The sequence below is a fragment of the Mus caroli genome, chromosome 6 (assembly GCF_900094665.2).
Source record: "Mus caroli chromosome 6, CAROLI_EIJ_v1.1, whole genome shotgun sequence".
Lineage (NCBI taxonomy): Eukaryota > Metazoa > Chordata > Mammalia > Rodentia > Muridae > Mus > Mus caroli.
The window spans coordinates 137398379-137409916 of record NC_034575.1 but is presented as its reverse complement, the minus strand read 5'-3'; the positions used below and the strand labels follow the sequence as shown (position 1 = coordinate 137409916).

The window sequence follows — 11538 nt, the reverse complement described above, 5'->3', positions numbered from 1 at the left end:
TCTCTCTCTCTCTCTCTCTCTCTCTCTCTCTCTCTCTCTCTCTCTCTCTCTCTGTGTGTGTGTGTGTGTGTGTGTGTGTGTATGTGTTTGTGTGTACTCTTTGAGGCCAGAAGAGGGCCACAGATTCCATGAAAGTGGAGTTACATGTGCCTGTGATATAGGTACTGGGAATGATACTTGCATTATTGTAAAGTATCTAACAGTGGAAGATAAGAAAAATACTATGCAGGAACCTTATCGATAGTGCAAAATACCTAAGAAGAGTTAGTGAGGAAGGCTTCAAAGTCTGTGGAGGCCTCAGCCCTTAATATGATCATCTACATCCTGCCCCCCTCAAGACTCAGAGATCATCGTATAAGAGGGGAATAAATATTAGAGCGAGAAGTTGCAGAAGACTGTGGGGAATAGTGTTTCCTGGACCTGGCAGGCCCATTGAACACATGACCTCATAGCAGTTTGACTGGGTACACAAGATCTACACAAAATCAAGTCATTCAAAATCCCACTGTGGATGAGTGAAAGATTATGAAGTCCCACTAGTAGTTGAAAAGTATTGGAGATGATTGAGACCTGGGGAAGGAGTCTAGATAGCTTGTCCATGCTCCAACTGATGGTCCTATGCCCCTGCACATGCTGGCAATACAAACTGGACACAATTTTTAAAAATATATGAAGCAAGAAGGGAGATCTGGTGGAATTCATCTGGGAAGAGTTGACTGGAAGCAACTGGGGGTGACTTTGATCAAAACACCTTGGTTTACATACATAATATACTCAAGTAAATATATAAAATGATAAAATGACCCATCAAAATGAATTTATAGGGTTATTTACACATCCTCTAGAATCTTTCTAAATAAAAACAGGACATTTTTCTTCTTGATTCTCCAGAGGATTATGAATGGGACTTCTGTTAAAAATACATAACCGTTGGTTTCATAAATCTCAGTGAATAAATATTCGTCCAATTTTTAGACTATCTGTTGAAATGTACCAAAAGCAAACATTTTCTAGTTATTATTAGATGGTAGGAATATATGGAGAAGTTGCTGTTGGAAGAACAAGGACAGCCATAAAAGGCACGTTCAAAAGAAACCAACAACATATGCTTAGCTCTAGACTGCAAGGTTCCAAAACGGAACGAGCTACTCAAGATGGGTGAGGTCAAGCTTGCTGTCTTGGGTGGCAAAGGTACAGGGAAATCAGGTGAGTGGTGTTTTGTTTGCTAGCACAAAATGGAATAGTCAATAATAGCTGCATACTACACAATGACTACCAGTCATAAGGTGAGATAATTTGCATATAAATTTTTCTGTATGCATTTTCAATCTTCCAGGCAGGTTATTATTTATGAGCTTTTTAAGGAGGTGGGGCAGTGTGATTGCCTGAAGTATGAATTTGTATCTTATTCTTCTGATGTTTAACACTCTGAAGACTAAGAAGAAACCCTTCCAGGGCTTTCCCAACTGTGTCTTCTTCCAGCACACTTGCCCACAAGCCTGCCAGTGGTCAGTTGTTTTGAAAGGACTTTTCTATTGAAAGGGTAGGGTGAGAGGAGGTGAATGGAGCATGGAGTTTATAGGCAGCACCACTAAAGGACCATCCATGGCCTTGTAGAGGCACTGCTTTATGGGTATTCTGGAACCTAGCACAGAAGGCACTAATTCCAGAAGTTAGTATTCTATGTTGCATAATTTTACTCTGCTACACAATCTAATGGTAGCAAGATTTTCACCAAGCAATGACCTCAGCCTACTGAGAGCTGAATAACTAGCAGCCTCCTGTTATGGTAAGACAGCAAGCTGCTGGCGTCTCCCCTGGCTCCTGGGTGCTAATTCACTGTATTTGTTAACAACTGCACATGCTGGACACTCCTGCCATCCTTCCTCCACATAGAATCTTGGAACCAAATTTAATTAATAGGGAAGATAAGTGTTGCAAGAGCCTTGGATTTCAAATATAATGAGGAATATATTTGTGGTTTAGAAGGTATGGTGTTTTACATGTTTGCATTTGTTAATAATTTCATAACAATATATATGTATAGCATGTAGGATCACACATTTCTATCTACAGAATTGTGGTTTTATCACCTCAACTTTTAGACCAGAATTCAGTAACGTTTTAAGCTCTTACCTAAGACTTGTTGATTATTGAGAGAAAATCAAGATTCTGTCTCTAACTGAATTATCAGTATTCTAAAATGCAACAAACGTTAAATCCTTATTCCTTTAACAGCGCTTACAGTAAGGTTCCTTACCAAGCGGTTCATTGGGGAATATGCTTCTAATTTTGGTAAGTTACTGCTATACACTTCTATTCATTTTAATATTTCAGCATAAACATTTTAAACCCAGTTAAAACCAGAGAGGCATTTTGGCAGTATCATTATTTTTACATTCATTAAAATGTTTTAATTCAAAGATTCTAATTTTAAATTCCAAATTAGGTTTGATTTGAATTGAGTTTTTTTAATTGAATTGAATAGTTTTGCCATCAAAATTACCCAACAGAGTGATGAGTTAGAGAGTAAGGGATTTCTCAAGTGTAAGACTAGAACACAGTGAAGTTGTGGCACTCTTTTGGAAATACTGCAAAGCACAGGCGTGCGATTCTTGTGCAGTATGTAAAGGTTTTGATAATTAACATCTGCTAAAACACAAAGACATTAATATTCACAGCACCAACAACTATACAAGGAAGCTTGGAAAACTGTGTAATAACAACGGAATGATAAATGAATTAAGCATCCTACTGTTATCTAGGCTGTTTTAATAAATTTCAGAGAAATTCTACAAAAGATGCCAAGGTACCTGTGGTTAATCCTAAGGTCATTTTATTAAGTGTAACACAGTTTCATTTTCCTCTTCTTTTCTTTTCTTTTCTTTTCTTTTCTTTTCTTTTCTTTTCTTTTCTTTTCTTTTCTTTTCTTTTCTTTTCTTTTCTTCTCTTTTTTTCTTTTACAAAAATTGGCATTGAATATAGGAATATAATTGGCATTGAACACGACACAAAAGTGAGAAATTTTGTTATACCTTTGAGTATAGTTTTTGTTCAGAGATTGATCAAAATAATAAACTTTATATTTTTCTGATCAAAAGCACAAGAATTAAATGCTTTTCTTTTTCATTTCTTACATCAACAATAGCAGAATCCAATGAAATGTAAGGGAGTTATTTTGTTCAATATTGCTTATTTAGTGTCAGAGAGTTAATAATTATTTTTCTATGAGAATCGAAGAAAACATTTGTTCACAAGAGGGCATTATCAGCATATTGCTGAAATGATTTTAAAGATTTCTGTCATGTGGCTCTCTCTATGTGTACAGCATAGTGTTTCTATGCAGTTGACACTGTGAACATTTTAAGACAAGTGTTTGAAAACTGCTTACAGAAAGAAGACCACGGGCAAAAAAGAAATTTCTAGTGTTTAATTTCGAGGAGTGGAAATCTTAGGCACAGGGGTCAAGATAGCACACAAGCCAAGAGGCCTGGATGAGAAAGTTTTCCCTGAACAGGATAAAAACTAAATACAAACGAGATAAAGCCTTCTCTGTAGGAAGACAGACAACAATGAAACCTTCACCTTAATCTTTTCTTCAATGCTGTTCTATAAACAAATGAAATGTTTACACAGTCTCAGTTGTGACATCTTTGTGCATAATATAAGACCTGAGGACATTTTGAAAAGATAAGCATGTGACCCAAAGGTCACCAACTCTACGGAAATAAGCTCACAGAAGCAACTTCATCTTGTCAAGAAAGGATAGAAGGGGAAATTAAAACATTCTAAACCAGTTAGAGATGACAGCCCTTGCCAATGCTGTGAGATTTGAGAGAAAGTGTTTTTAAACTGTCTGGGAGAGTTTATGATTCAGGGCAAATAGCAAACGTGGGAAGTTTAAGGGGAAAAAAGACAGGATAAACGTTCTGTAAACAAAATCTGATGTTTGAGGAAACTGGGGCAAATGTTATTCCTGGAAAGACTTTAAAAGTCAATCTTCATCTTCTAAGGAGATATTTGTTCAGCAAATATCTGATTCTTTTGTAACAGAGATTTGTTGATTCTTTTATGGAATATACATGTTCCTGAGTGCCTACACATGTACCATGTGCACACAGGTGCCCAGGGTGATCAGAAGTGGGCATCAGGCCCTTAGAACTGAAGTCACTGCCAGCTGCCAGCTTGTGAGTGCTAAGAATTGAATCGAGGTTTTTTGCAAGAGTATTAAGCATGCCAAACCACTGAACCATCTCTAGGCTCCTCCATTACTTCTTACTATGAGCTACAGAATAGCAGTCAATTGGAGTCACTCTCATTGGAGAGTCAGTCATGTTTTTGTGTAAATGTGTTAATTTGTAGAGGAATAGAGTTGGAGGAACAGTTTGTTCACTCAAAAAGTGTTCACTGAATACCCACTACAAGTCCATATATTTTTATGCATTAACAGGCTGAGAAAAAAGGGGTAGATATTCAATTTCTCATAGAATCTGTGATGTGGAAGAAGGGTTTGACAATCCAAGCCAAAAATTAACATTTGTTATGTCATTTGATAATAAGTGCTATAAAAATAAACAAAACAAACCAGAAAAAAACTGATTAGGTCTATTTTGTTTTTTAAAAAAGAAATAAATGTGGAGGTGGATGTTTGCAGCCCTAATACTTGGGGAGAGGAGCCACAGTGGAAAGTTCAGTTCCCAGCTCAGCCTGGAATACAAAGAGGGAAGTTGTCTTAAAACAGAAGTGAAATTAAATGACATGAGAGGCAGTAAAAGGATTAGTCAAATAAAGACATGATGGAGAAGATATCCAAGGAACCATATTCCAGGTGGAAGAAAGCAAATGTCAAAGTTGGACATGGGACGTTTCTGACAAAGTTGAATAAGTTAGTACAGCGTGGACAGAATGAAAGAGGAGATGTCTCAGGCAGTTTACTGAGAGGATAGAAATAATGTGTGCTGAAAGAGAGGAACATTCTTAAAAATGGTAAAGGCTTCCTACTCCAAACGAAACAAGGGTTGCTTGGCAAATTTGATGGAACTACCCGGCTCACTTTGCCTGTGCCTTCTGATTCTTTTACAGATGGAAAGTGAGTTGGTGATACTCAGATGGACTGTGAGTTTTGATGGACATCTAGGCAGAAAGAATGATGCTTAGGAAAGTGTAATAGAATTACTGGCCTGTAGACTAACTACAGTGTATTTCGAATGTAGAGTAAAATGACACTCTGTGAATTGTTCACCAAGAGAGAAATCAATCACAAGGGATCTTCAGGCTTTATGTCAGAATGACATGAATATGACTGAACAGATTGGGATCTGTGAGTGGGTTTTTTTTTTTTTTTTTTTTTTTTTGCAAGGAGTACGGAGGTTTGGTCTTTCGCATAATCAGGTTGATATGTTTGTTAGATACTTAAGTGAATATTGCTAATAGTAAACAGTTGTCTGGCGTTTGTGGGAGAGGTCTGCATTGTAACCATGTGCCAAGGGGATTGGTATGTAATGCACAGGGCTCCAGAAGGTGTAAAGTATTTACATGTCAGTGCACATGAACTGCATTCAAACGTAGAGTGTGAGGAAAGGTTGGGGCACGAGTTTCAGAAAACACTAATAAAACATGACAGTAAATGATAATAATAATAAAAAAACAGAAATAGAATGTGTGGAATGAAGACCATATGAAGAAAACCTTGAGATTATGTCAGTGACTGCAGACAGCAATACAACTAACAAGGTTTACAAGAACAAGGGTCAGTCTAAAGGTATTGAACTTAGAACCATTTCCACATGTTTATAAGATGTTGGTTATGGGTACTAAAAAGCAAGATGACTCTTCTAACCCCCCCACACACACATACATACACACATGAACTCATTGATCAATCAGTAAATGTAATAAGTAGTAAAGAAATTAATGGTAGAGGACACATAACATACTTACTGATGATATGTTTGCCCATGGATGAGGGAAATTTTTACATGTTGAGAGGATATAAACCAGCCTTGGGGAAGAGCATCTATATTACTCCATAGAAAGGTATGCAAATGAATAGAGACAACCAAGTTCAAGTTTGCTGGTCAATACAAGATATGCATGGTTTCCTCACTGGCTCTGACCACAGATAGTCTACCCTGAAATTAAAATATGACTGTGTGGTATTGAACGGACGTCTCAGAAGTTAAAAGCACTTGCTATTATTGTAGAAGACCCAGGTTTGGTTCAGTACCCACATGGCAAGTCACAACCATCTGTAATGTGGGTTTTAAGGGATCCAGTGTCTTCTCTGGCCTCCGGGGGTACCAGGTACACATACAATCCATTTAGGCAACACACACACACACACACACACACACACACACACACACACACACACACAAATATCTTTAGTAAAAAAGAGCCTTAAAATATGCTTTGTTGAATCTGGCAAACCAAGATTAGTCATATATGAATGCTTATTCTGAAGTTTTCCCATAGTAACAATGAGTACATATATTTTTGCAGAATCTGTCTATAATAAGCACTTGTGTTTGGAAGGGAAGCCATTAAATCTGGAAATATATGACCCGTGTTCTCAAGTAAGTCAAACAAAATACCTCTTTGTTTTATTTTCAAGCAGGATTTGAAGAAGAGTGGGTATGAAATGCAAAATAATGCCAACACTGAAATAGAGTTTCTTCTCAATTGATTATTAAAGTGTTGACATATCTTTTAGCATAAATTGTATTATCAGGATCCTGTATAAATTTTTATTAAGTGTAAGCATGGCAAAAATATCTCTAATATTTCTAATGAGCTACATGTGAGCCCAGAAAATACTCTTAACAGAAGCGTTAATATTTTATGTCATGCATGTGAGTGTCTTCCTTGTGTGTGCTTTATCTGAATGTGAGCCCTGAGCATGACATGTTTACAGAGGTAAGAATAAGGCATAGATAACCTGGAACTGAATTACATATGGTTGTCAGTGCCATGTGGGTGTTAGAAACCGAACCCGAGTCCTTAGCATGAGCAGTGGGGCTCTTAGCCGTGGAGCCATCCCTCCATCCCCATAACAAGAATCTCTAATATAGCAATGCTCACAATATAGAGGCCAGAAATGAAGGCAGGATGACCTGTCAGTTTCCATTAAATTGTCCGTGTTGGTAACTAGATTTCAATTAGAGCAACAATAATACAGACTTTGAGCATAAATCTCTTTATTTGCCAATACACTAAAATATCAAAATAGAATTATAAAAATCTCCAGATTTCTAAGATTTCAAAGCGTATTCTTGTTATTGATTTTTTTTAGTCATTTGACCCTAAATTATCCTATAATCTTTGTAAAAATTTCACTTAGATCCACTACTGAAAAGAAATAGACATTGTAGTTTTGGGAGATGTCTCAGTGGATAAAGTGCTTGCCATGCAATCATTACGACCCGAGTTTGGATTCCTACAATCTGCAGAGAGCTAGGCACTATAGCAGACATGTGTAATTCTAGCACTTCTGTGTTGTGATGGAAGCAGATAGGAAGTCTCTGTGCAATCCAGCCTTTTATCCATAACAAAAGCTCTGTCCTAAACAAGGTGAAGGGGTTCACTAACACTTGAAGTTGTTCTCTTACCTTTACTTGTTTGCCAAGAAAAGGATGGGATAACACTCACACATAAAGATGTACACACACACACACACACAAACACACACACACACACACTGAGAGAGAGAGAGAGAGAGAGAGAGAGAGAGAGAGAGAGAGAGAGAGAGAGAGAAAGACTCTACTCATTAACACAGATGCCATTTTCTGAAGACCAGAGTATGAAAATCTCTTTAAAAAGGCATCATATCAAATTCTTAAGAAAAGTTGTAAAGTGAGATTGAAATAACTGTGTGTGTGTGTTCAAGAAAGACAGTGATGAGAAAGAAACAGGAATAATGAAAACACATCTTAGAAATTATTGTTCTTTGGCCTTATTGAAATAGGTAACCATTAAGTGAGGCAAAGAACTCAGAGGTGCGATCACTACACTTTGTGTATTTGTTTGCTTTACAGCCACAGAAAGCAAAATGCTCGCTCACAAGTGAGCTGCACTGGGCAGATGGCTTTCTGATTGTGTACGACATCAGCAACAGGCCTTCCTTTGCTTTTGCGCAAGCCCTTATCTACAGAATTCGGGAGCCACCGACGACTCATTGTAAAAGGCAAGACATTTCCTTCCCATCTTCTTCCCTTTCTACTAAATCATCATCTTGCCGAGAGCATCATTAGAATGGATTTAATACAGCCTTCCAATTACAAAATTTAACAGCCCTGAACAATTCACCTTCTCATTCCACAGGAGTTACACGCGTAGTAAAAGGAATCAGATGAGAATTCTTTATACCCTGGCTGACATAAACAGTTACTAGCCCAGAGGAAATGGCTATTTTACAAGACAGCTGCTATTGTTAACATGACACTCACGAGCAGAATCATGGTGTTCTGCACAGCATCTCCTCCATGCCTCCACCTTTCCTTTTTATCCTCACAAAAATGTTAAGGATCCTAAATAAATCCAGATTTATTATGTTTGGTATCTTGTGAAATCCAATTTCTTGGCACTGGTTTGCCCAGGATGTCACAGCCGAAACTGAATGAATACTCAATCATCTACAAATGTTAAGGGTGTGAATATATTTTTCTCCACTTTTGCCCCAGAGATAAAAAAATGTGGTCAGTAGTTCAGTGTAAACCACCTTGGCACACAGACAGTGAAAGATGACTATATTTAGGGAGCTGTTGCTCTAGTAACTTAGGTGTCTGAGATTCTTAGTTTAATCTCCTCTATCTTTAATGTTTGAGCATTTCTCATTAAAGTGTTCATTTTTGTTCAAATGCTGGTGCAAGGAGCTACATAGGTTCTTACCAGTTTTACACATAAAGTCTAAAATATGGTATGCTTTAGTGGACCATAGTTTTCAATTTTATTACTGTAGATTGCCACATGTATACATGTGATACCATAGCTCCTGTAAAAGGCAATGGAATTAATTACTTTTGTATAGGTGTGTGATAGTACCTAGCAGAAAAATAATATGGAATAATGGATTAATCTTGGCTCTGGGTTTCAAGTGGTCAGTCCTTCTCACATAGCTCCATGTTTATGGGCCTTTGGTAAGGTAGAATCTTATCGTTCTGTGATGGGGACTATTTTCTCATTTTGCTTAATACATAATGTGGACAAACTGGGGAAGATTACAGCCATTCTAGGTTATTGTATCTATCCCCAAATAAAGAATATCTCAGTGCTTTTCCAAACTCAAATCATTGAGAATATTGTTTTTGTTATTTATTTTATTCTATGGAAAATGGCTTTGTAACAGTGAGGATGTGTCTCTAAGTACATTCTTGACTATGACCATAGATATAATACCTCCTAGGACTTACTTTTAACTTTTTGACCTTTGGATATAAACTTACCTTATTTTTTACAATGGTTGTTGACTCCATCTTGCAAAAGTTATCCGTTGTGTTTCAGGGTGGCGGAACCAGCTGTGGTTTTAGTTGGCAACAAGCAAGACCTCTGCCACATACGAGAGGTTGGCTGGGAAGAAGGGCAAAAGCTAGCAATTGATTTCCGCTGCCAGTTCTGCGAGCTGTCTGCAGCAGAGCAGTCCTTGGAGGTCGAGGTGATGTTTCTCAGACTCATCAAAGACATTCTGATGATCTTCAAACATAAGGAGAAGAGAAGACCCAGTGGGTCTAAATCAATGGCCAAACTGATCAATAATGTATTCGGAAAGAGAAGGAAATCTGTTTAGTAGACATATAATCCAGCAGAATTGATCCATCAAAGAGTTTCAAATACTTAAATGGCAATTAAACTTACGATTTATACAATTAAAAGATTTTTTTGAGCTGTGAAATGAATAAAAAATTAGTCATGGCTTCATCTTAAAATATATAATTTGTTCTTTGAGTTGTATTTGGTTCACATTGTTTCCTACACAAACTTTCCATTGTATGAGTGAGCACTCACTCTGGTGTAAGAGTGGAGAGCTGCCCCTACGCCTCATTGAGAAATCTCTGCACATGTTGCTTTATTAAAGTACTATTATAAAGTGTGGCTTACTTTTCTATTCTGTTATTGTTTTGAGTAAAACAAACAGATATTCAAGCAGCCGATGTATTGTTGAGCACAAGCTATCAATTTTAAAGAGATGCCATGATATTTAACAGGTTTTAACTTTAAAACACGATTTATGGTTGGGTATGTTAAATAACCTGCTCAAGAATAAATATTTGGTATTTGATAAAATAATGAAACAGGTGTGTTGTATGAATTAGGTACTATTTTTATATCAGTAAAATATACAAAGTATAATATAACAAGTTGAAGTTAATAGAGAAATTATTTTGCTGGCTTTCAATCCAAAGGGATACAGTAGATCATTCAGGAGGTCATGATGGCAGAAGCATGGTTACACTGCATTACAAATCAAGAAGATGAGCACTGGTTCTCACTGGACTTTCTCAATTTTCTTTTTTATTGGATATTTTCTTTATTTACATTTCAAATATTTTCCCCTTTTCTGGTCCTCCCACCTCCCAGAAACTCCTTCCCCATCCTCCCTCCTCCTGTGTCTATGAGGGTGTTCCTCCACCCACCCACCTACTCCCACCTCCCTGCCCAGGCATTCCCCCAAACTGGTGCATCTATCTAGACTTTATAGGACCAAGGATCTCACCTCTCATTGATGCATGAGAAGGCCATCCACTGCTACATAATGCAGCTGGAGCCATTTGTACTTCTTTGTTGATGGCTTAGTCCCTGGGAGCCCTGGGGAGACTGGTTGGTTGATATTGTTGTTCTTCCTATAGGGTTGCAAACTCCTTCAACTCCTTCAGTCCTTTCTCTAACTCTTCTATTGGGGACCCCACACATGGTCCAATGTTTGGCTGAGAGCATCCACCTCTGTATTTGTAAGGCTCTGGAAGGGCCTCTCAGGAGACAGGCATGTCAGGTTCCTGTTAGCAAGCACTTCTTGGTGTCCACAATAGTGTTTGTGTTTGGTAACTGTATATGGGATGAATCCCCAGGTGGGACAGTCTCTGTTTGGCCTTTCCTTCAGTCTCTGCTCTACACATTATCTTTATATTTGCTCCTGTGAGTATTTTGTTCTCCTTCTAAGAAGGACTGGAGCACCCACACTTTGATCTTCCTTCTTCTTGATCTTCACTTGGTCTGTAAATTGTATCTTGGGTATTCTAAGCTATTGGGCTAATATCCACTTATCAGTCAGTGCATACCATGCATGTTCTTTTGAGATTGGGTTACTTCATCCAGGATGATATTTTCTAGTTCTATCCATTTGCCTAAGAATTTCATGATTTCATCATTTTTAATAGCTGTGTAGTACTCTATTGTGTAAATGTACCACATTTTCTGTACCCATTCCTCTGTTGAAGGACATCTGGGTTCTTTCCAGCTCCTGGCTACTAAAAATAAGGCTTCTATGAACATAGTGAAGCATGTATCCTTATTACATGTTGGAGCATCTTCTGGTTATATGCCCAG

The 11538-nt window shown here is 37.6% G+C and overlaps 1 protein-coding gene across 1 annotated transcript; it reads left to right on the top strand.

Moving 5' to 3' along the window:
• The first annotated feature begins 1052 nt into the window (after window positions 1–1052).
• On the top strand, window positions 1053–10219 carry Rergl (RERG like). Its single transcript, XM_021165821.2, has 5 exons — window positions 1053–1206; window positions 2239–2295; window positions 6502–6575; window positions 8034–8182; window positions 9499–10219. Exons 1-5 carry the CDS (start codon window positions 1155–1157, stop codon window positions 9779–9781), a joined length of 615 nt encoding a protein of 204 aa, XP_021021480.1. The 5' UTR covers window positions 1053–1154; the 3' UTR covers window positions 9782–10219.
• The last annotated feature ends 1319 nt before the right edge of the window (window positions 10220–11538 follow it).

Coding starts and splice junctions, on each gene's coding strand:
- Rergl (XM_021165821.2), top strand. CDS start 1,155: ATGGGTGAGGTCAAGCTTGCTGTCTTGGGTGGCAAAGGTACAGGGAAA. Junction 6,576..8,033: donor TATATGACCCGTGTTCTCAA/GTAAGTCAAACA, acceptor TTTGCTTTACAG/CCACAGAAAGCAAAATGCTC. Junction 8,183..9,498: donor CCGACGACTCATTGTAAAAG/GCAAGACATTTC, acceptor GTTGTGTTTCAG/GGTGGCGGAACCAGCTGTGG.